Source organism: Seriola lalandi, unplaced genomic scaffold, assembly GCF_002814215.2.
Source record: "Seriola lalandi dorsalis isolate HSWRI2012SDOR001 ecotype SW California unplaced genomic scaffold, Sedor1 jcf7180002054688, whole genome shotgun sequence".
Classification (NCBI taxonomy): Eukaryota; Metazoa; Chordata; class Actinopteri; order Carangiformes; family Carangidae; genus Seriola; species Seriola lalandi.
The window spans coordinates 2,280,901-2,304,489 of NW_019525241.1; the positions used below are offsets into that span (position 1 = coordinate 2,280,901).

The 23,589-nt window shown below is 41.1% G+C and overlaps 1 protein-coding gene across 10 annotated transcripts in view; it reads right to left on the minus strand.

The window, feature by feature from the left end:
• Positions 1-267: 267 nt before the first annotated feature.
• Positions 268-23,589, minus strand: part of LOC111667333 (pleckstrin homology domain-containing family A member 5-like) — a 218,679-nt gene continuing 195,357 nt past the window's right edge. For 2 of the 10 annotated variants that reach the window (XM_087178445.1, XM_087178441.1), the window contains 16 exons: positions 22,599-22,652; positions 16,706-16,768; positions 16,543-16,623; positions 16,240-16,392; positions 14,894-14,995; positions 14,598-14,712; positions 14,172-14,218; positions 12,807-13,007; positions 11,617-11,752; positions 9,896-10,017; positions 7,579-7,770; positions 7,254-7,361; positions 6,963-7,082; positions 5,432-5,571; positions 4,854-5,023; positions 268-3,286 (listed from right to left, as the gene is read on the minus strand). In XM_087178445.1, coding sequence (XP_087034571.1) covers positions 3,219-3,286; positions 4,854-5,023; positions 5,432-5,571; positions 6,963-7,082; positions 7,254-7,361; positions 7,579-7,770; positions 9,896-10,017; positions 11,617-11,752; positions 12,807-13,007; positions 14,172-14,218; positions 14,598-14,712; positions 14,894-14,995; positions 16,240-16,392; positions 16,543-16,623; positions 16,706-16,768; positions 22,599-22,652 — 1,872 coding nt within the window. In that variant the 3' untranslated portion in view covers positions 268-3,218. Of the gene's footprint in view, positions 3,292-4,710; positions 4,740-4,853; positions 5,024-5,431; positions 5,572-6,962; positions 7,083-7,253; positions 7,362-7,578; positions 7,771-9,895; positions 10,018-11,616; positions 11,753-12,806; positions 13,008-14,171; positions 14,219-14,597; positions 14,713-14,893; positions 14,996-16,239; positions 16,393-16,542; positions 16,624-16,705; positions 16,769-20,952; positions 21,034-22,598; positions 22,653-23,589 lie in introns of all 10 variants that reach the window. The other 8 variants (XM_087178446.1, XM_023423011.2, XM_087178440.1 and 5 more) reach the window with 8 other exon arrangements.

Below are 23,589 nucleotides of genomic sequence, written 5' to 3' on the forward strand. Positions count from 1 at the left end.
CAAGCTGGGGGTCAATCTGAGGATTCACCAAAAGGTAAAAGTCAAAAAGAACAGAAAAAATCCCATAAATTAAAATGATACTTTCTGGCTTTTCTCTGGTAAAATAATGGATCATTTAACTTGTTTTCCTTTGAAAGAGTCACAAGGCAGGGAACCACAGGGTTATTCTAAATCAAATAAATGGACAAAAGGAAAGAAGCACTAAACCTGAAAAGCAGAAGTCAAACTAACATGGATGAAAAAGGAAAAAAAACAGCTACGAGCATGTTTTAAGAACATCAACATTTATTTCACATGATATAAAACAGATGGGTATGAACTTTTTGCATATTGACCCTAATAATATTAATAATAACCTCTTATAGTTATAATATTCGCTCTTCTTCTTTTCAGTGTGTACATAAATTATGCTATCTTGTTTTATTTTTTAATTTTATTTATTTTTATTTTTTTACAGTTTATACATCTCTTTTTAAATTTCTTTTATATCCTGGAGCTCCAAAGTCCGACTTATTGCTTCGTACATGTGCTATTCTCCGATTCTTCACCACCTGGGACAGATTCAAACCCAGAATGTCTCATCTGTGTCGTGTCCTCAGCCTCTTTACTGTATATCTTCTAACTAATGTAAACCAAAGAAAGAAGAACAAAAAGAGACAACTAAAAAAAAAAAAAAAAACAACAAAGCAAAGTGGGAATCCAAAACATTCACATACTGTGTGTGTCATCCAACAGACTGTCTGCTCGACATAAATAATCACAACTTCTGCAAGAGACTTAGTTCTGTCCAGAAAAAAAAGAGGAAAACAGCAGCATGAAGTGGCACCTTGTTGAAGTAAAAATCTGCTTTAAGTTTGTTTATATACTTTTTTTAATATATATTTATATATATATATATCCAATGAAGGACAATCTGTTATGTTGCAGGTGCAAAAAAAGAAAATAGAGCGATAAGGGAGCCTCTGGTCTCAAATCAACACTAAGAATTAAAATCAGAGCAGGTTTAAAATCCAAGACCATCAGCGGTCACTTTGGGGTTAAAGTAAAGCACTGCATGTGTGTTGAGTTTTGGTGCTTAGCCCGTCTTGCGTGCTCCTATATACAGCTGTACACTCACCTCCAGCAGCTCAGTAACAGCTAACCCCTCCCTTCCTCCAGACCAGTAGAATACTCTAATTTTAATCATTATTATGTTAAGCTGACTTTAATACTTAGTAAGGTATCAAAAGGTTTTGTATATTGACATGTGTGTATGTATTTAGCAACATGTTTCTATGGAGCTTTATTTCCCCCAAAACAAGTCGTACATACAGTCAAGATTGTGAAATGGTTTCATCTTTTATACTTATAGCTGTAGCTCTTAAAATCAAGAGAAAAATGACACTCACTTAGAGTCTGTGGTAACAAAAGGCAATGGACCAGCTGAGCCAAGGATAGGAAAGACTGAACAGGACTGTGTGTTCAGCATTTTCTTTACATGTAATTCATCCTGACTGGGTGAACGGCATTAAATACAAATTTTAAAACACAGTAATCTGAGTTTATACTGCAGTGGACAGGTAGTATTCTCTAACAACTGCAGTGAAACAGTAAGTTATAATGCACTCTACCTACTTTAGCCAGTGGCTTGTATAAGACTGCAGCCCATAGAAATGGAAAAAGTGTCCTATTCCTGACCAGATGTCGCCATCTCAGTCATAGTGTTGCAGGGATTAACTGTTCTCTTGTGTATGTTGTTACCTAATGACCTCCTTTGAGTTGGACACGCCTGGAAGATCACTAAAGATCAGGATGTCCAGGATGCATCCTAATCAGATGCCTGAATCACCTCAACTGGTTCCTTTCTATAGGAAATAGCACTGGTTTCACTCCAGTCCCCCTCGTCCTCTCTCTCAGGATGAGCCCGGCCACCCTGTCAGGGGAACTCATTTTGTTGGCTCACTCTATTTTCCAGCGGTGCACCATGCTCTCAGACTCTAAAACCAGCTGCTTCACACTCTGCTGTAAACTGTCCCTGTGGGCGCTGCGGGTCATGGTCTGATAAAAAACCAACAGAACTACTGCACATTACCTGACATCTTCTAGAGATTCTGTCCATCAAAATAAAAACAGAAACTGTGGGGTTTTCCCTGGTGTAGCCCAACACCCACTGAGAATGCGTCACAGACCGTGAAGTAAATCCTTCAAATGAAGAAAAATTCATATTGTGAAACATGTATGTCAGTGCCTTTGTTTTATTTTTCATCTTTCTCTACTGGGCCCATTACTTGTACCAGTGAGTGACAGTAGTGAGTGAGGTTGTTTAATTGGTGTTTGATAGCTGATGTTTAACCATTACCGACTCTCAAATGGGGAGATATAGGAAGAGAAACAGAGAAACAGTACTTTCTCCAAGGCAAACAACAGCCTGAGTCTGATTTTGTTATTAAATCTAACCTGTAAAATCAGAGGGAACAGAAGAGACCACAAACAGCATTGGTCCCCTCATTACTACTGCTGAGGAGCCAGAGGACTAAATCAACCGCTCCAGTGACCAACCGTTCAGACTGTGATTGTACTGGATAGACCTGCCTCCAGGTGTGAACCGGTACAGCTGGCTGAAACAGATGTAGCACTAACCCTGTACAATACACACTTGTTATTCACTCGTTACCTGTGTTCAGGGCCGGAGGGACGACTGTCATGCAGATCAAGTAGTTTAAGAAATCAGTTGACACATCTCTTTCAGTAATGAACCGTGTGTGGCTGATGATTTCCTGCATAGCTGGCGACTCATTAGGAACAAAAAGAGTGTTGTAATGTTAACATCAGACTGATTTATCTTTATAGATGCATGCAGAACATTCCTGGCCTTGCTCAGACATCTGTAACATCTGTAACCTCCTTTATAACTAAACCATTTCACAATCTTATATTTATGCATAAATGTTTTGGGATAAATATGACAACGTGGATTTAATGTTTAGCTTCAGGAAACATCAGTATGAACAGATCTAATAGGTGCTAAAGATACAGTACATCTGCCTTTCTCTCTGTCTGGATGTGATGGCGGCCCGTCTGTGTGTTGTTCAGTCCGTTAGCGGGGGGTGGGGGGTGGGGCCCGTCATCCTCTCGGTCTCAATCTCCTTGTGGGCATGTAACAGTAGTATCAAAGTAGTTCTGTTGTAAACGCAGGAAGCCGTGGAGCATGCTCTGTGCAGGCTGGCTACATTTGGGCTCTACGGGATGCCAGTGTGGATGTCAAGGCCGGCGTCGCTCACGTGTCGCTGCTCACCAAGGTGAATGTCTGCGCTGCAGGGAGGAGAAGTGATGAACGTGAGTGATGAGGATTCACAGTAATTCATTAAGCTAGGAAAAAAAACAAAACAAACATCAAGCCACCTAAGTGAAAACAAAGCAAAGCAAGACTTTTTCCAAAATGTTGAAACATTCAAAGCTCAGCCCGTCTTTCCTGGATAACCTTGTTTTAAAAACATTGCAGTTTCATTATTCATCCACTAGAGTGTGCTGTCTGTTCAGCTTGAAAGCCACATGTTCCACAACACAGTCATTTCATTCAGGCTCCTCGTTCCACGGTCTTGTGGCGTGTGAATAAATGCAGTGGGAATTTTAAACTGAATTAAAACTGAGATTTAACAAGAGAAAAGGTCCTAATCTGTGAATGCCATAATCCATCCATCCCTCCATCCATCCGTCCAGTTATCTACTTATGGTGCAGCTGGGGCTTACTCATCTAATTTTTTTTTGGGCATACCACTCTTTACTTTTCATTATTCTAAAGCTTAAACAAAAGCTAAAAAAAAACAAAAACAAAACATTATTTAAAATGCGGGTAAAATACAGCCATCTATTCCTGTTCTATGCTCCTCAGTCCTTTACAAAAATGTATGTGCGTAAAGTACTGTAGCAAAGACTGAATGTCAGCTACCTGTGGAAAGATTTAGTAGATCTTAACACACGCAGCCAAGGCAAAGATGAAGAGTGAGACAGGTAGAAACAGTCTGATTTATCTTAAGCAAACTTCACATACATCTGTGATATTAAAGTCCAACCTCCGGAGCCTGTTCAGTTTGATTTGACAATAAACAGTCAATGAAGGACTGGAGGACTGTTTTCCTAAGTGAAACAACACGAGTGATGATATGCTAAGCTACGTAGGCTAACCAAATGCTGACGCTAGCTCTGTACTTTGCCCCAGAAGATCCTGACATGATGTTTTACATGCTGTAAAATCTGCTTTATAAGACTTTATTGAGCTTTTTTTTGCCTACAAACAGTCTCAAAATATCAAAACAGGCCTTAAAAACCCAACATGTGGTCAAATTTATGATTTACGGCTTTATAAATAAGACTGATCTGTCTGTTTCATTGACAGCAGAGATTATAAATGTGATGCTTGTTGGCTGTACTATAAATTCTCAAATGTCAGAGCATCTCTGAGATTTTTTGTATGTAAAGCCAGTGTCAGTTCTATATTAATACTGTGAAAGTCCAGAGAAATGCACACAGCCTGTATTCAGAAACTGAGCCGTCAGGACTTCTGTAACATTGTGATGTCACAACAAAACAGTCACCACGCCCCACAGCCATGCCCCAAGCCCCGCGCACCTGGACCCACCATCCAACCTTGCAGGATTTGGTTTCTCTGAGTGTTTACTTGAAATCAGAAGAAAGGCTCAGAGCCTCCTCTCTTCTGATTGGCTCACTGACCTGTTGTTACTAGAGCTCCATAGAGAAGCCTGAGAGAGGAGATGTAAAACTACATTTAGAGTTTTTTTTGGTGTTTAAAAATATATCTACTATGACACTATGTAAATGAATGTACAGCAGCGATGGAGGGAGTCTTCACTCACAAGCCAACATGTTGTTGTTGTTGTTGTTGTGTTTCTTGTCATCTGCTGTAAACTGGTTGTAAGAGTCCAGGCTCCTCTCCAGCTTCCCCTCTCTGGTGGTTTGCTGCGTCATGTCTCCCTCCTCCTCCTTGGGCTCTGGGCTGGGCGTCTCAGGCTCAGGGGTCTGGAAGCTACAATCAGCAGAACGCGTCACTTCGACCACAGTTAGTCTAATGAACACTAGATAGACATGCTTGAAGCCGAGCAATGTGCCAGACAAACCTCAGTGCAAACACAAACAGGCCTAGTCTCTTTTTGACTCATAGTTTTGGGTTTTCAGTCCACAAACTTAGCGGGAAGCAGTTTTTCAGCGCATCATTAACTGTCTGTACTCTGCCTGCCCAACAACAAACAGCAGGCAGACCCAGTGAGAGAGAGAGGATATTCCTCTGCCCTCAAGTGTCTGAAAAAATCTCATCATGTTCTGGTGAATTCAAGTGTTTTTGGCGTATGTTTCCCTTGATGAAGACAAACATGCCTTCATCAATCAAGTGGTTTGTGACACACACACACACACACACACACACAAACACCCATACCTGTTTTCAGTTGTGGTGTTTGTAGGTGAGCTCGTCAGGTCTTGCTCCCTGCTCTCGTCATCCTCAAAGGGCTCGAGGTTCACTATCTCCACACGCTGAGGCTCTGTGCCCAGGTCCAGAATCACCACCCTCTCACACAGCTGAAACACACACACACACACACACACACACACACACACACACACACACACACACACACACACACATATATATAAAAAGCTGTATTGGTAAAAGGAACTCAGTTGTCTTTATTCAAAGCAAACGCTGCATCTTTTATGTCAGCAAGACTTTGATTCTGTGCTGTCACACCATGATGACAAAGATTTTTTATTTTTTTTATTTGACTTTTTGAAATAAAAAGGAAATATTGATCACTACAGAGAATATGTGGATACTGGCAAATGATGAAATATGCACCTATAAGAAATATAACCAAACAAAAATAAGCCAATTAAAAATAAATGAGCAGACAGATGATAAAACAGAAAAATAAAGAAAGAAAATAATGAATGAATGAGTCTGTGTTTCACTGCTGGGGAGTGAGGGTGCTGTACGCACTCTGGGCCCCATGGACCTCCAGGGTGGCATCCCGCTCGAGAGCAGCCCAGACCCAGCTCCGGATCCCGGCTGAATCCAGGAGATAAACCCTTTAAAGCCAACCTGGCTTCCTCCACATTCCCACAAATCCTCTGTTATTGTCCCAGATTACATTCAGAGACGTTACGGCCACAGTGGCCGATTAGCCGCTGTGTGGCTGACAGATCTGGGATTACAGACTGTGAATTTAACAGCGTACGGTGAAGCAGTGTAATAGAATTCCTTTGATTCTGCACCACCTGCTGCGTCTGCTGCCTCCAGCTGACTGCACCAACCACTGTACCACTTCACTAATTGCCGACATCCACATCAACAGTTACCGTGCATTTTAAGAAAGTGTACAGTATATTTTACCTTTCAATGTTTGAGATCTTCATGAGGTAGTTCACACTTTAATTATGTGTTTTTGTCAAACTCAAACTAACAATGAATTCATCCTACTCACAAATACTGTGTGTGTATCTAAGCCTGATATATCTCCTTCCTCTGAGCCACTGACTCAGTCCCACACATGTCGTCCTGCTGCCAAAAATACTCACTAAAGCATCAAAAGTGTATTAATCCACATCTGAAAATAGTTCCAAACAAATGCTATTTCTTCCCGTTTGGGTAACGGTTTTCTAAAAACTGCAATTACCAGCTGTTTTAGGAGCTTACTGAGCCTTTAAAAAGAAATGGAACCATATATTAGTGAGGTGTTTTCAAAGCTAAAGAACCAGTGGGTTTAGAGCTGAGAGCTACAGACAGGGTAGGGGCATCAGAGAGCAACAGACTCATCCAGCCTTCTCCTTTAATAGCATGTCAAGCCATTCCATTTTTAACCTTCAAGGGATAGAAAACTGTGAAAATGTGTGAAATGAGTAGAATCCTCAACAGGAACTGACTGAATTATGACAAACCTCTACGTCCACAGTGTGTCTCTGCGGCGTCTTACCTCGTTGTCTATGCTGTTGGTCTCAGCCTGCGGCTCCTTCACACTCCGCAGGGTCACAGCCCTGCCCTGCTGTACCTCCTCACACTTGTCATATTTCACCTCCTCCGCTCTCAGCAACTCCTGGACGTGGAAAAACGGTCGATTTACACTTTCTTTTTGTCAAGGTTTTTGAAAATGTACATTTGTTTTGGATGAAAATGTTATGCATATTGTTGCCACAATTGGAACTGGTTGCCATCTTATTGAATGTGACAATGATATAAACAATTTGTAATCAAATATCCCATGAACCTTTGGTGCAGTCGGTGTGAGTCTCTCCATGTGAGCCACCTTCAGCTGCTGCAGAGCTGCTTCCAGCTCCACAGGGTCTGCACAGGCACCCTCTGCCTGGGCCCGGGTCTACACACAGACACACACACACACACACACACACACACACACACACACACACTTAAATTAATTGAATTAATTAACAGATTGAAAATGTTTGACAGTTTTCAGGGCCCACAGAAGAGTTTAATACAAGAGCCTACTTTCAGGCTTACATGTATATGCGTGTGTGTGTGTGTGTGTGTGTGTGTGTGTGTGTGTGTATATAGGGGCATTGTGACATCACCTGCAGGATAACAAAGGGGTTGTCTTTGCTGAAGGAGGGTGAGCGGGATGGCGTTTCCCTCTTCTTCTCTCGGAGCGACGAGGCCTCCTGGTTTCTCCTGATCCTCTCCAGCTGTTCCTCCACACTCATCCTCGTTCTGCCCACCTCTCGCTCCCCAAAACCGATCTGATCCACTGCGCTCCTGGGACGGTCCTGCACAGGAGCAAACTCACACCTTTAAATTCTTTCCTCAGGGGTTTATATTTCTCATTAGCTCGCATCAGTGCCAGTCAGGCAGTTTTGAAAAGTGCACACCGATGCTCCCTCAGAGGACAACCCCTGCTGGGTTTTATAGCTGCCTGACCTTTGCTTAGCAATACTGTTGGTATGTTGTCTGTTTTGCTCAACTCTTGCACGGCTGAGTTAAACACTGCAGCAGCAGGTCTACAGTCAGCATGTGTGACTCATATCTGAGGGTATGGCGGTGTAGTGCAGGTGTAACAGCCAGCAGGGACAGTTACATTAGATCCCGTCTGGCAGCTTTTACATTTTTGTACTGCAGCTCACATCACTACATTATCCAATAGAAGATGGTATTCAAATAATGGCTCAATTAAAACTTAATATATGGCTGGACAGTGTATGGTCAATGTGCAAAAATGTGGAACTGCTGTAAACAGCTGAGCCCATCTCATCCAATTGGCATTCTGCCTAGTGTTTCAGCTTTTTATCTGTTTGTTACTCCCTGTGGTCACATATACAGTATTATAAGATAAGATAAGATAAGATAAGATAAGATAAGATAAGATAAGATAAGATAAGATAAGATAAGATAAGATACCCTTTATTGATCGCACACTGGGGAAATTCACTTGTTACTTTAATACAGCTGAATTCACAATAAAGCTGTTCTTGTTTCCATGTTTTTTCTGTTGTCAGAAACCGGTATGAAATAGTGACCGAAACGTGGACCTTTAAGACTGTCACTAAAGCCGTCACTTCCCAGCTGCTGCGAAAATCCTGATTATATAACCACCGTCTGACAAAATCACACATATGTTAAAGACTCCACCTCTCTGCCACTCACTGAACAGAGCAGACAAACAGAGAGGGCAGAGTCCTGGCCCTTTTATGAGGTTTTGGTTTGATGAAATGAAAACTTTATTTTTCATCACACGTGCATTTTTTTCTGCAACATCCATTCAATATATTTCCTTTCTATGTAGTAGGTCTCGATGCATTGTCTGCCATCCCTGCACTGGGTGAAACTGCACATCTAAGCAAAAGGGACTGACGGGAAATGATACAGCATTACTGTTTGTAACTTGGTCTCATTGATATCAGCCTCACTGTTTACTGTTCACCTTACTGCTAATGTTAATTCTAGCCCTTTAAGGCACTCAAAGGCTTTTAATGTAAAATAACTGTGCAGGAAGTGTTTTGTATGCACTTACTGCGATAGTAGACTCCCTTTATTATATTTTATTATATATGTTTGCTTCCCTGCTCCAGAGAGCCAGTATTTAATATAAGAGTTCTCTCTAATGTTGAATTAAATAAGGCTCCAAGCTTTACACCAATGGTGTAAATTCGGTCGGTCGGTAGATCCTTCATAAAAGATTGTACCAGGAGGCAAAAAGGGTTCTCCTGTGGGGACAAGCTGAAGAACCCTATATGGTTGTAGTTAGCTACTTTATTTCTAAAAGTACTGTCTAGAAAACATGATACTTTCTGCACTTAAGGTTTTTCATTGCTTCAATTTCAGTTAAATACTTATGCTTTCACCCTCGTTGTATGGTGTGATGATATATTTTGTGAATTTAATGGGTAGATTACCAGAGATATTTTAAATTTCACACAAATAGAATTTACTTTAAATGAATAAAACTGCCGTTTGTTCTACACTACAGGAAAAAACGTGTTTCCTAGCTGCTGCTGGTTTTGTAAATTTATTCAGACACCATGCAAGGAGCAGCATGACAAGAATAACTGGAGCGGAAACCTCCATCAGCTGTGATTAAAGACAGATTTAAGAAAAAAAGAATATATATACACAGTATATTCAACAAACCAAAGAAAAATAATAAAAAGACAGTATGTGTGACTGCTAAATCAACACAACACAGGACAGAGGCTTGAGCAGGAAATTGCAGCTCTGAGATGAACAGAAATGCAGTGAAGCTGAAGGGAAACGATTCTCTATGAGGCTATGAGACACTAGCAAACGTGATATGTGCAGAAATCCTCTGGGCTGTTTCTGACACATCTGTGGATTAAGATCGACTCATTTCATCTAAACACGTTTTGTGCCTCTGTTGGTGCTGAAGGCAAAACTTACTGATCTGGATTCAGACTTCTTGGTCTTCCTCAAGGTGACGTAGGAGGCGATGGTGGAGGACTCAGGAGGGCTCATAGGAGATTTGGTCCTTGGAGGGACGATACCCACCGGGTAGGGGGGCGCTGTGGGGGAGACAGCGTGGAAAGCTGTCACTTACACACTAGCAAACAAACACTGCCGTCAGGCTAATTGCTCATGATGTGGCAGAACATTTCACCACGCTCCATTTCACAGAAGATGAAAAACATGTAAAAAGACTGTTATGAAAAACAGGAGAAAGTCAGGGACATCATTATTTCATTTTGTTTCTTTCACAAATAAGGAAATGTGAATAATATGATGTCAGCTGACAGAAATCCTCAATGTCACACATTTCCACTGATAAACCTGTTTTAGAATGAAAAATATTTTTACTACTTGCTACCATGCAACATCTGTTAAATAGCTGTTATCACCTGTCAACTGTTAAAGGAAAATGTCATTATCTTTCAGCTAGGGTCTTATAATTCTTCTTCTTATAATTGTGACCCCCCTGAAACCTCCAGAGATTTGAGAAACATGGACACAACACAATAAATTCAAGCAGTCTAAGCCTCCTGGACACGTTTGTCCTATTAGCAGCAGTTTGCTTGTTAGTGGTTTGAAAGCTGGTGCTCTCTGTTAAAGGTCCCATATTGTATAAAGGCAGATTTCAGCAGGTCTAGGTTCTATATTAATACTGTGAAAGTATCAAAGCCTCAGTCCACAGAGAAATGCCCACAGCCTGTATTCAGAAACTGAGCCTTAAAACCAGCCGTCAGGACTTCTGGAGCTTTGTGATGTCACAACAAAGCAGTCACCGCGCTCAGCAATATCCCCAGCACGACTCACCTGGACCCACCATCCAACATTGCAGGGTTTGATCTTTCCAAGTGTCTATCTGCTATATGTACTGTCATGCTGGTTCAAACCTAGTATCCACAGAACATGATCCAGTAACTACTTAACCCTCCATATCCCTCATGTTCGCACTAATATTGGCAGAACTGGTTTGAGGGACTATGCACCATTTAAATGGAATGAACTGCAAACTGCCCTCAAACTAGAGTCTTACATCTCCCTTGGAGATTTTAATTCTTTATCATTTGATGTTCATTTATGACTATTGTAAATGTTTTTGCTTGTGTCTTAAGTTTCTTGTACTGTGCAGTTCTGTTGTTGATCGTCTCTTGTTACTGCTTCTTGTTCTCAGGTCTCTCTTGGAAAAGAGATTTTGATCTCAATGAGACTGTCTGACTAAATAAAGATTAAATTATGAATAAAAGCGTTTTTATTCGATCACTCAGAAAACAGCCAGCCAATCAGAAGAGAGGCTCAGTGGCTGAACGTCCTGTTGTTACTGGAGCTCCAGAAAGAAGTCTGAGAGAGCAGATGTAAAACTACATTGAGATGGTTTCTGGTTCTTAAAACCACAAATATATCTTCTCATAGATCAACACTTAAAATAAAACACCAATAAAGTGTAAAATATGGGACCTTTAAAGCAAGAAATCCTAACATCATCTGGAACTCTGGGAAATTAGATCATTTCTGTCTGGTCTACATGCTCAGAAACATTTAGAGCAGGAGCCCACAATTTTGTAAGTATTTTCAAATTTGTTTTTGGATGCATATCAATGAATTATCCAACACTCACTATGTGTAACAGCATCAGTTTTATGTAAGCGAGTGAGGAGTTGTACCTTTTGAGGCTGCAGTGTCTTTACTCTCAGCAGTGGCCTCTGTCTTGTCCTTGTCCTCACCGTTGGCCTCGTCCACCTCCTCCTTCACTGTGGTCAGCTCAGGCTCGCTCTTATACAGCCGATAGTCTGGAGCTTGCTGTGAAGGGGGAGGAGAGAGAGAGAGAGAGCGCTCGGGGTCAGAATACACACCTGATGCAGCTGTCAGGCACATGCTCTCTCACACACACACACACACACACATACACGTACACTGACAGAATGAAGGAAAATGTAATGGCTTTTCTTAAAATAACTTAATTGATTTGGATAATTTTTATTGCTGCTGCTGGATGAAAACCTTGTATCTCCCATATGCCAACTTTACCAATCTAAAACAGTCTTCACATTTCAAAAATATAAGTCAAAATATTTTAAGAAAAGTCATAATATCATGAGAAAAGCTACAACGTTTCAATTTAAAGTTACAATGTAACAACAATACATTGCAATATTTCTAAAATAAAGATGTAAGTTTAGGAGAAAAAGTCCCCGAAAAATAGTGAAAAGTAGTGAGAATAAGTTTGTGTTTTAGTATTTACTTACAAAATATTATGATTATTTTTCAGAAAAATTACAACTGTTCTCCCAACATTATGACTTTCTTTGGAAATACTATGACTTTATTCTCAAAAATGTCCGATGTCTTTCCTGACAGTGGCCCTTACACTCAGTCACAGGGATACGAAGTTGACATCTGGTTGTCAGCCACACTGGTAATGTCTCTTAGTATAAAAAAACTAGACACCCTCTACGCAAAATTATAAACCCACACAATAAAACATCACTGTCACAACAATGACATTCCACAAATAAATCCATGTATGGACCAGGACAGGCCTGAAGGTGACGCTGTAAGTGAGTGACAGTGGCGACTGGATGAAGTAGGGGTTGCAGGGGTAAAAAAGGAAAAAAAGAAAACATCAATGCTGAGATGAGTCTATCCAAAGATGGCACTTGTTGAGGAATGAGTCACTTCATGTTCATGTTAATTCAGTCTTTAGGATGGAGCTGAGGATGATGAAAATGAGTTTAAAAATGGCTGTAGAGTTCAGAGATCAGATGAGGGGTGCTGATGGATGGTGGTCACAAACCAAAGGGGTGGGGCGGAGCGAGCAGATATGGGAGGGCATGAACGTTTCAGCGGTTCTTACGCTGTGCGCTCCGTTCCTGGAGCCGGCCTTGCGGTCCTCGGGGCGGAGCGTGTGGGGGGGCAGACGGCTGCTGGGGTGTGAGTGGTGGGGGAGCACGTGAGGGGGGCGCTCTGACGAGTCGTAGTACTGGGGGAGGGGCGGACGTGGGGGCACGGGCGTGTTGCCCTCCTTGAGAGGACTGAGTGGCAGCAGCGTCACTGCCTGTTGACAGTCAACATAACGGGTCTCATTCCAAAGAAAAATCATATGCTGTTACTCCACTGTGCTTCTGCGACCAGCGGCTACTTTAATACTGTAAAAGAGCTCCTTGGTGGTGCATTCGAGAACACTCTGAGGGTGTGTTCAGACTGAGAGCAAAGTGAATTTTAAAATGTCAATGCAGAGAAGCGAGCTGACTTGAATTCAGGTTGTGCAAACTGAACTGAAGACACCTCGACATGTGCTGAAAATGTTTCAGCTTAAACCTGCATTCATTGATTTTTTTTGGCCACTTGGGGGCAGTGCAGCTTGAAAACACAGCGGTGACTTTTTCTTTATGAAACTGATATAGTGAACATGCCAGCCAAAAGACATGGAATAACATTTACATTCATTTGAAGTTGCATCAGTCAAACATTTACTCTCCTTTTAGCTCTGTTTTGGTCTCCATCAACTCTACATTACTTATTATCCCATTATTCGTTATCTATTTGTTCCATGCTTTAATTTCAGCGACAACTGGAAAACTGGAGGTGTTGTAAAACTTTTGACTGGTAATGTGACTCTAAGGTTGAATGCTGGAGAAGTCATGAATGCACCAACATAGATTTTTTTTTGAATCATTGCCTGCTCACATCTGCATTGCTAAAAAAGGTCACTATGATAGATCAGCTGCCTCAAGCAAGTTTCAAGATTTAGCAAGTTCATTTTCACTGCGCACGGTGGCTTTCTGCTATGAGGGGAATCAATGTAAACTTTGCTGCTTTGTGTCGTGGTCTGCACTTGTTTAACTATAATTCAGTGCTGAGAACACCCCACATGTTCACATGGCCACATGTTCGTGGTGAGTCCTGTGGCCATTTATGGGCTTCTGTTTGTGGATGTGTCGTTTGACTGTGTTGTTGTAGACAAACCTTTTGTCACATATTCATCTGACATTGACAATGTGCATGTGGACATATTTTTGGCACAAATGGACCCCCAGAGCCACTTTAAGGAAGAGGTTGTTACTGCTCTCGGACAGGATGAATGCACATACCATTACACCCCCGTTGGTTACTATTTCAAAAGTACAGAATCATCCTGCCTTCAAAAAGGGTTTTAAGAAAGACACACATATGATTTAATCAGCCGAGAGTGAGTGTGCTGTGGTGTGGATGTTCTTACTTCGTTCTTCTGGAGACTGGACAGAGGTTTGGAACCTGGGAAATCTGCTGAACACAGGGAACATGGAGACAAGAGGAGAGGGACTTTAGCCTCGTCTATAACAAAAGACACATGAAAAAGCATTTTGCTCAGCCCACGTTTCCTTTCACATCCCACACAGGGTTTTATATTCAGAACACAGAAACAGAGAGATCTTCATTTTTCATTTCATCAGCACAGTGAAAATAATTTCCAGGAAACAGTTTGGCTTTTTAACCGCAGTTACAGACGGGACAGTGCTGATGGGAGAAGAAAGACACATGAGTTAAGTCACATGATTCTGAAGACACAGAGTGTCCCAAGGGAAAGACACTGGACTCTCCCTCCTCTCACTATGAATCACATCAGATAGATATGAAATGAATCAGAGAACGTGTCACTCCTTACTCTCACTGTTGTCTGTGGCTCGCTGTGGTTTATTCTTGGCCAGAGCCTCCATCACGTCCTGGATCCTCCACAGCTCCTTCTGGATCTGGATGTGCCGCTGACTTGGAGGTTCTGTCTGAAGACAGACACACACACACACACACACACACACACACACACACACACACAAATGCTATTAAAAGTTTGATCACCCCAGAAAGATTATGAATGCACGTGAGTCTGTTTGTGTGTGTGTGTGTGTGTGTGTGTGTGTGTGTGTGTGTGTGTGTGTGTGTGTGTGAGAATGTGTGTTTTACCTGTGGGCTGCCCAGGGCCTCCAGCTGTTCCAGCAGGTTGGACTTGGCCTGAGTGACGTCTACCTCCAGTCTATCGTACTCCCTCCAGGAGCGCTCCAACTCCTGGAACCAGGACGCCAGCCAACAATAGGGTCACAAGAATGCGTGTGTGTGTGTGTGTGTGTGTGTGTGTGTAAATGTGCTGTATGTGTGTGACCAAATTCAAATTTTGTGTCAGTGTTCCAGAGACAAAAGAACCATGTTAATGGAGCCTCAATGTCTGTCAAAGGCTGCCTCCTCTGGAGACCTAAACTTTGTTTAATACATCACAGTTATAAAGTTTTGGATTTCCCACAAGCTCTTAAAGCTCAACAAAGACAAAACCAAAGTTCCTTCTTTCTTGGTGCAAGAAATATGTTCTCATTTAGAACAAATCTCTCCCTTTCTTTCCCCATGCAGGTCAGTAAATCAGGTTGTGGTCCTTGACTCTGACTCTGACCTGACTTCACATCACCAACACAACAAAAATGGCCGTCAGCATCTTTCAAATATAACCAGAGGAAGAGGCTTCATGACTCGATGGTCAGTGACGCAGATTAACATGCATTTCTTCAGTCAGTTAGTCACAGGTTGAATTGGGATTTGTGAGGAGGGGGGAGTTGGGTATGTGTGGGGTGGTTTCCACAGACCACACTGTTGACAGTTTTTGTAGGGACTACTTCTTCAGTGGCAAGTATTTTCAGTGAAAACTGTAGATGTTTCTATGGATGTGGAATTTTGCCTGAACTCTTTTAAAATGGAATTTTTACCTCGGCCAAAGAGCTCATGATTTCACCCGTGTCGGTTTGTTGTTGTTTGTTTGTTTGTCAGCAGGATTAAGCAAAAAGCACCAAACTTGGCAGAGGGATGCGACATGAGCCAGGGAGGAACCCGATGAATTATGGCGCCAATCCAGTTAAAGGGGCAGATGGAGGAATTTGTATATGGAGATAAGCAAGACAGGGCATTTCTCCACATTTTTCTCAATTTCTCAGGGAAATCAAGTGGATCTTGTTTTATTACAAATCATTTATGGTGTCAGACTGCTTCCTTTTGTAGGGTTCGCTTGGCCTTGTATGTTTTAATGATGCGTGGATCGCAGTTATAGCCGCAGGCATTGTGGTTAATCTGCAGATCAGGCCGGCCGAGTCATAGAACCGAACATTCTGATTCTGATTATTTTTCTTTCAGATGCAACACGAGCAGAAATGGACCATTTTTTTCATTAGTAAACTTCTTCCACCTGTCTTGTGTGTGTATGTGTGTGTGTGTGTGTGTGTGTGTGTGTGTGTGTGTGTGTGTGTGCGTGTGTGGTGAGGTGTCCTCACAGTGTTGACTCTGGACAGCTCTCTGCAGGTGCTGAGCAGGCCGTTCTGCAGCACGTCTCTCTGCTGGACCAGACTCTGTGTGGCTGCAGCGCTGGAGCCGCTCTGTTCACTCAGCTCCTGACTGGCTGAGAGCAGGGCCGTCTCCAGAGTGTGCTGCCGTATGTACATGTACGCACACACACACACACACACACGCACACACACGCACACACACACAAACGTACACGTACACATTAATACTTATTATTGCACATATGAGCCTGCACAAGACATAAACATGAATACACACACTGACAGCTGTACCTTCTCTCTGTGTAGCTGCTGCAGCTTCTCCTCCTGCATCCTCACCGCCTTGTCCTGCTCACACAGTCTGCTCAGCTTGGTCTGACACACACAAACATGCACATGAACTAAACTTTATTAGAAGAAGTATGAAATATTTTACCGAAGGCTGCGCTTGTCTTACATCTATGTCAGCCTCCTCTGTGCGCTGGACGAGGGCGCCCTCTTTAAAGTCGTCTGGGCTGATCTGAAAAGGAGGCACAGTCAGAGACAGACAGCAGGGGGCGACAGCAACACATCTGTTAAGATGGAGAGCGGACAGCTCCAGCCATGAAGAGTTCTCTACCCAAAATGCTGGGGGAAAAGAATGATGCTGACATCTCCATTTCTAACTATTTTTCCCAATGCATGGAGGATTCAGTCTGTCTGTGTTAAGGGATAACTAACCTGCTCTCTTCTTGGACATACAAGAATTCAATCATATGTGTGATATAAATAGTGTTTCATTACAACTAAAAGTAATTACTTCCCAAGTGCTGCAGGTTGAGGAAAGAAACTCTTCATAATTTGCCTCCTGCTGTTGATTCCAGAGGCAGTGAATGAGGGGATGAAGGGATGAGTGCTCTGCGCATATTCACTAATCTTCTGTAATTTCCCTTGAAGCTGTTTACCCAGGTGTCACCAGGGATGTTCTAGTAGAATATTATAATTCAGAGAAAGACAGAGGGAGGGGCAGCCTGAGAGGACACATACGCACTAATAAAGATAAAATTAAGCCCTTCACTATTATATAAATTAATAAAAATGCAAGAGAGTAATTTCCCTGGTGACGGAGAGGACGTGTGCCTCACTGTTGAAAATTGTATTTTCTGTCCCTACTGCTTTTACAGTTTGAATCTTAATTACTTATTAAAATCTTTGTAAACTGTTGTCTGAAAGAAAATGGTACGATAAAAATGTTGAGCCACATTGCCTTTAATATTAAAGTCCCCCTCCACTCAGAAATGTGTGTTAGCCGATGTTACTTCTCTTGGATGTTTGACCTTCACCGTACAGAATGATGGACGTTCAGTTTGACACCAGGCGGCGGTCGCCTGCAGATTGTTGTGACATCACAACTTGTTTATAAGCCGATCCCTGTCCAATAGGCACATTACACAAGTGTGATGTGGAAGCTTTTAAAATAAAAATATATTTATATATTCATAGATTCTGGATTTTGTTTTCAATCTTTTACATGTCTAACCAAGTAATTGAACTTTTCCATATATCTTCAAATATGCCTGGAGGAGGGATCTTTAAGCTTCATTAACTTGGTGGACTTTTTTTTTTTGCCATTGGGTTGACCTTTGATGGCACATAGAGGCTGCCGTCTCCCTGTGATTGGTGGAGCTCTGAGAGGAAGGCCTGTTTTATTTTGTGATTCTGGTTAAAAGACAAGACAACTGAACATCAGTCAAAGCAAAGGCAGCAAAAGACTTTACAAATTAAAAATGATATGTCCCTCATGCATGCTTTATTCTATTCTATTTTTTCACTTCAGTGACGTGTGGTTACAGATGTAAATACAGTGTTATCTCAATGTCACTTCTGTATCAAAGAAACTAAATGGAAATTTCAGGGTTAGTGTTTTAATAAAACTGAAATTAAGGCTGCATTACTCTTATGTTAGACTAATGGAAGCTAGATTGGTAGATTAATATAAATGCATGTAATTTAATATTTTTTGAGGAGGTTTTTCCGTTTTTAATCCAGGTCAGCCAATGCTACTGAGGCAGGCTGGATCTGCATCCAGCTGGAGAGGAAAGTCTGCCTGTGAGACCTAACTCAGGGCAAAGACATCTGGAATCTCACTGGTGTTTATTTCAGTTCACTTCCTGTGGCATCGCTGCTCCCTAATGCGTGGATGAAACATAATTTCAATATTGTATGTACATGTGTAGGTCAACCCTTTAAGAGATAAATTCATCCGATTGTTGTGTGTCCTCCATGGTTTGATTATGTGCACTAGTCTCACTTAGAGAGGCTTTAATAAAAGCCACTTAATGTGAAACCCAGATTCCTTTGACAGGTTATGGGATGAAGAAAAACATGTTGTGGAATCATGATCAACCACACAGACTATTAACTGGGTCTTACGGGACTGTGCATTTTCAACAGAGAAACATCCATGGCAGCAAAAATGAGTCTACTACCAGAACATACGCAGTACACCTGTATAATGTAACAGAACAGCTTTCTTACATGGCATAAATGTAAACTACCCTGCAGCGACTGATGTGTCCAAAAAAAATATTAAAAGAACGGCTGTTATCTCAGACAGAAAGATGAGGGCAGACAGAGTAGTCTGGCGTAAAGTGATAAAATCCTCTCACAATTCCCCTGACTGAATTTTATAAACCACATTATTATGTTCTGCTCCAGGAAATGCAGCTGAGAGGTGACGGTACAAACCCACACAGAGGGAATCCAGAGGCTGCATTAAAGTGGGACCCTGTACTTCAAACAGAACCGTTTGAAGACTATGCAATCTATTGGAAGGTTTAGTTAAGTCATGAATAAATTGATTACAAAGGGCTTCTGTTTTAAAGTACTGTTCTTTGAACAATCTGTTTTCAGTTTTTAACTGATGTGGTCAGTACATCCTTATTGGTGAAATCCATCCAGTCTGACCTTTTGGGGCTATCACTGCTGTGTCGAGGTTTTACAGTAGATGTAGTGCTTTGCTCCCTGTCATAGAAACTGGAGCAAACTGACCTTCACAATTGTTTGAACACAGTTGCAAATATACATATTGTTTAACTGGAAAATGTTTGAAACTACTGCAAACTTTTTTCACATCGAATTCCCTATTTTACCTCATAGAAACTGGAGGAAATCCAGAGTAGTGAATATACTGTTGCAGAGGAATTCAAAAGCTTTGAATACCTGAAATACCTCAAAGGTCTAGTCCAGGATTTTGAGAGATACGCTTAGTCTTTCTTTCTTTTTGAGAGTAAGATGAGATGACTGATATCAATCCCATGTCTGTGTGTTCAGCAGAGGAGCTGGTTGGCCTAGCTTAGAGGGGGAAACACTTAGCCTGACTGTCCAAAATACAAAAATACACATACCAACAGTAGTGTGTTTAATATGTTAAGAAAACAGATATGTAATATATATATGTATATGTAAAAATGACAATTTGTGGTTTCACGGTTGAGCAACATCCAGGAGCAGTGACTGTGTGCAGCTTCTTTTGTCTTTAGATCTACACCGATCAGCCACAACATTAAAACCAACTGATTTTAAAATTTGATTAAAACGGGTAACTGGTGTTAACGTTTGAATGTTGCAATGTCGTAGTCTCAGACTTTTGGATATGCTGTAGAAATACACCAATCAGCTTAATGTTGTGGACTCACTGACTATCTGCCCAATAGTATTAGGGGGATGGATAAACCACTGTTGAACAAGAAATAGTTCCAAAATGTAACTTCCTTTTAACTCTGGCTAGCTGTTTCCCCCTGCTTCCAGTCTTTATGCTAAGCTAGGCTAACCACGTCCTGATTCCAGTTCAGAATCTTCTCAGTTTCAAAAAGAATGTTAAATCTTGAACTATTCCTTTAATAATTGCTATCACTTCTACTCCTTAATTCCTTCTGCAGTAGCATCATTCTTCTGCAGAGCCACAGAACATCTGAAAAAATGAACTTTTAAGAGAAACACATCCAAACAGTGGAAGCATTTCCCAACAGTGAACAGTGCTGTATGATGACAGATGGTGGGAGGAGAAGTCCATGACTATGACACCATAAGCCATGCTCGCTTCAGGTCAGTTCCAACAGCATCAAACAAACAAAAACAAAACAAAAAATAAAGCAATGAAATGAAACGTGCTGGAACCAAAATCAACGTCATATACATCTTATAATAATAATGCTGCGATGACATCTGGGAAGGATTGCTGACGAACAGCTGGCTGATGGACGGACTGACTGCATCCAAAGTGGTGAAACAAGAGGTTGATGGTGAAGGGGAGGACGTGGATACACAACCACTGGGCTACCAGGGCAAAGGTCTGGTTTGAGCCTGCTTTAACTCAGTCGACTCAAATTAAAGAGTTCTTTTAACAACAACAGACATTTCCATTTTGGGAAAACAAGCCCAAGCTATGTAGAGTTTATGATAGTTCTAATATGTGTATACTTTATGCACATTGGTCATTTCTCTTTGGAATGGAACTCTTCAATCTAAGTGCACTGAAGTGTATCTGTTGTCGAGCAAAAACCTCAAAAATCGAATCTGGTTTTTATCAAAACCTTTGAGAATGGATGAACTATAAATGGCATGATTGCCTTTTTGACCCAACAACAGTGACATATACAGTATGTCAAAAGGCAAACGCCCTCCTTTGACACTGTCTCAAACCAGAGCTGCCAAAGACCTTACTTGCTGGTAGAGTTGTGGCCTTGGCGCTGAGTTCTCGATCATAGTGTGAATCATGAAGATTAGAGGCTCATTCTCCTTCGTCTAGCGGAGCACCATGGAGAAAGAGGATACAGTGGTGTAACAACGCAGCTGTAAGTGTTCTGCTCTGTAACCATCAAAAAATAAATGCCTAACCCCAACCTGTACCCTAAACCTGACCTTAACCTAATTCTAATCTGAACCTTAAAACCAAGTCTTAACCATCAAACAAAACTTTGAAAGTAAAATGTCCTCACAACAACGATTTAAACCTTGAGTCCACACAAACATACAAAACATGTACACCAAGACACACCTAAAGGTCATATTACTCTTGCGTACACACATTTCTGTGCAGTCATGTTCAATAATATATATGTTTTGAAATAAAAAGGCTGAATGGTGAATAGGCTGCTGTGCTACATCTTTGATGTACATGAATCCAGATAAATGACTGAGGATAAAAATGTTTGACTGAACCTTTTAAAGAAGAACAATTCTTTAAATAGACTTTTTGTACTAAGTGAAAAAGTATCTTTTTATTTTTCCAATTAGCATCCAAACTGCTCCCTGCTACTTAACCTGTCCAAGGCCATTCTCTTCCCACAGCACATGACCTTTTCAGAGCCAAGTGGTCGCATTCAATAATGCAAAAACTTTGGGAAGGAGAATTCTAACCCACGGGCCAGAAATAAACAGCACATTTAGACAGCTGCCATGATCAGGGTACGTCTCTGTGAACTGTCGACTGGTTAATCTTCCAATTAGCCCGGCACACTGAGCATCCTGCAATACAATGTTAATGAGGTTGCAGTAGGAACCTCCATATTGTTTCTAACACTAGTGACAAAAACAGTTTGGGCCATGTTGTTTGTATCTACAATGAAATAACTTCATCTAGTGGTTGTACACCATACACATCTTTTTTTAACATACTGGAAACCAAATCCCAGCTCTTATCTTGTCTTAGGATTTTGACATTGACATTTACTTCCCAGCACTTTCCCTTAGTTTGTTGTTTGAGTTGTTCTTGTCTGGATTGTACAAGGCTGACATTTGCAAGCAATCAGCGAGGCTGAGTGTTGCTGCACTTGGGCACATACAAATAGGGAAGCCAGTGAAGTTTAATACAGCTCCAAGCGCTGCGCATAATGGTTGTGATGGCTCTGAAAATTTAAAACAGCATTACTGTGTTAGCTATTTTACTATCTATCCTTCAAGGAACTAACCAGTTTTTATGCATATTTTAAGCTAATTTGCCATAGCAGAGTCCTTTACGTTTACTGCTGAATATTCTAACGCATACCCAAAATTTTCATATTGATTTTCTACCTTCCAGACTGGCCTTGGTTTAACTTTATTTCAGTACGCTGTAAATTTAGACAATTAAATATGGATGTAGTGTGAGGTGATACAGTTAAACTAGATCTTACATAATAGTATAGAGGTCCACCTCGAAATGGAAATGCTCTAACAAGCTTAACACATTCTGCGCCATGATTCACTTTAAACATCAGTTGATATTTTGCTTAGATTAGAATTTTTTTGGAAAACAGGCAAAGAAAAGTAGCAGGAAATAGAGACAGGAAACAGACATGAATCCATATTTTGGATCAGAAGTTTCTCACCTGGCTGTCCAGGTAAATAAGGTTCCTCTGGAGGTGATGGGAAAGAACATCAGTCTGCAGTAGCCGCAGAACAAGGAGAGAGAGGAAGCAGGAAAAGTGAGGCCATGTTGTTGACACGGACAGAGGCAGACAGGAGGAAGAGGGAGATGAGAGAGAAAGGGAAGGAAACAGGGAGTCAAAGGCACATTTCAACTGGAATGGGGAAATCGTGAAAAGAGGAAGAGGAGGATGTGATAGAAGGTCATTTGAGACGAACTGATTGACAATCATAAGGGCACTAGCAGAATAAGAAGGCTCATGACCTCATTTTGTAGGCACGAGTGGAATAACAAGTTTTTAGACTGGGCATCAATAAAGCAAAATCCAACAAAATGCAAAGGAAATTGACTGAATAAATCATAACGTACATGAAGCATGCGATTTAAACATTTAATAAAACTTCTGCTCTACATAACAGGCTCAAACAGCTGCAGACAAGAGCATCAGATCACTTAAATTCCTTAAATTATTATATGGAACAAACATAAATATCATATTTCCATCTGTTTCTCATTGTTTGAGGTTTGACCGACGCTCTTTTAATTGCGTCATCTTGTTGCACTTTCTTCTTCAGACGATTACCACCAGCTGTTTATCTTAACAAACCATCTGCTAATATTTGCATAGCAGTAGTGGATGGAAGCATTCAGTGCATTCATTTGCATTTTCCTTTACAGAATTTCCGCGAAAATATTTTTATCATAACGTAGTGTTCATGTAGGACTGGGTGATACATTCAGTAGATATTTATAGCCAGGAAACTCCCAGTAGTAAAGTGGATATGTTGTCAAAATTGTTAGAAAGAGTCACTGCTCATTTCATTCAAGTATAAATCAAAAAGACTCAGTAATGCAGCCTTACTGACAAGTAAAATAAAAAGCCTAAAATCCCAAATCATACAGTATCCAGTCTCATATCACAATAAATTATATTACCCTGCACTTAACACATG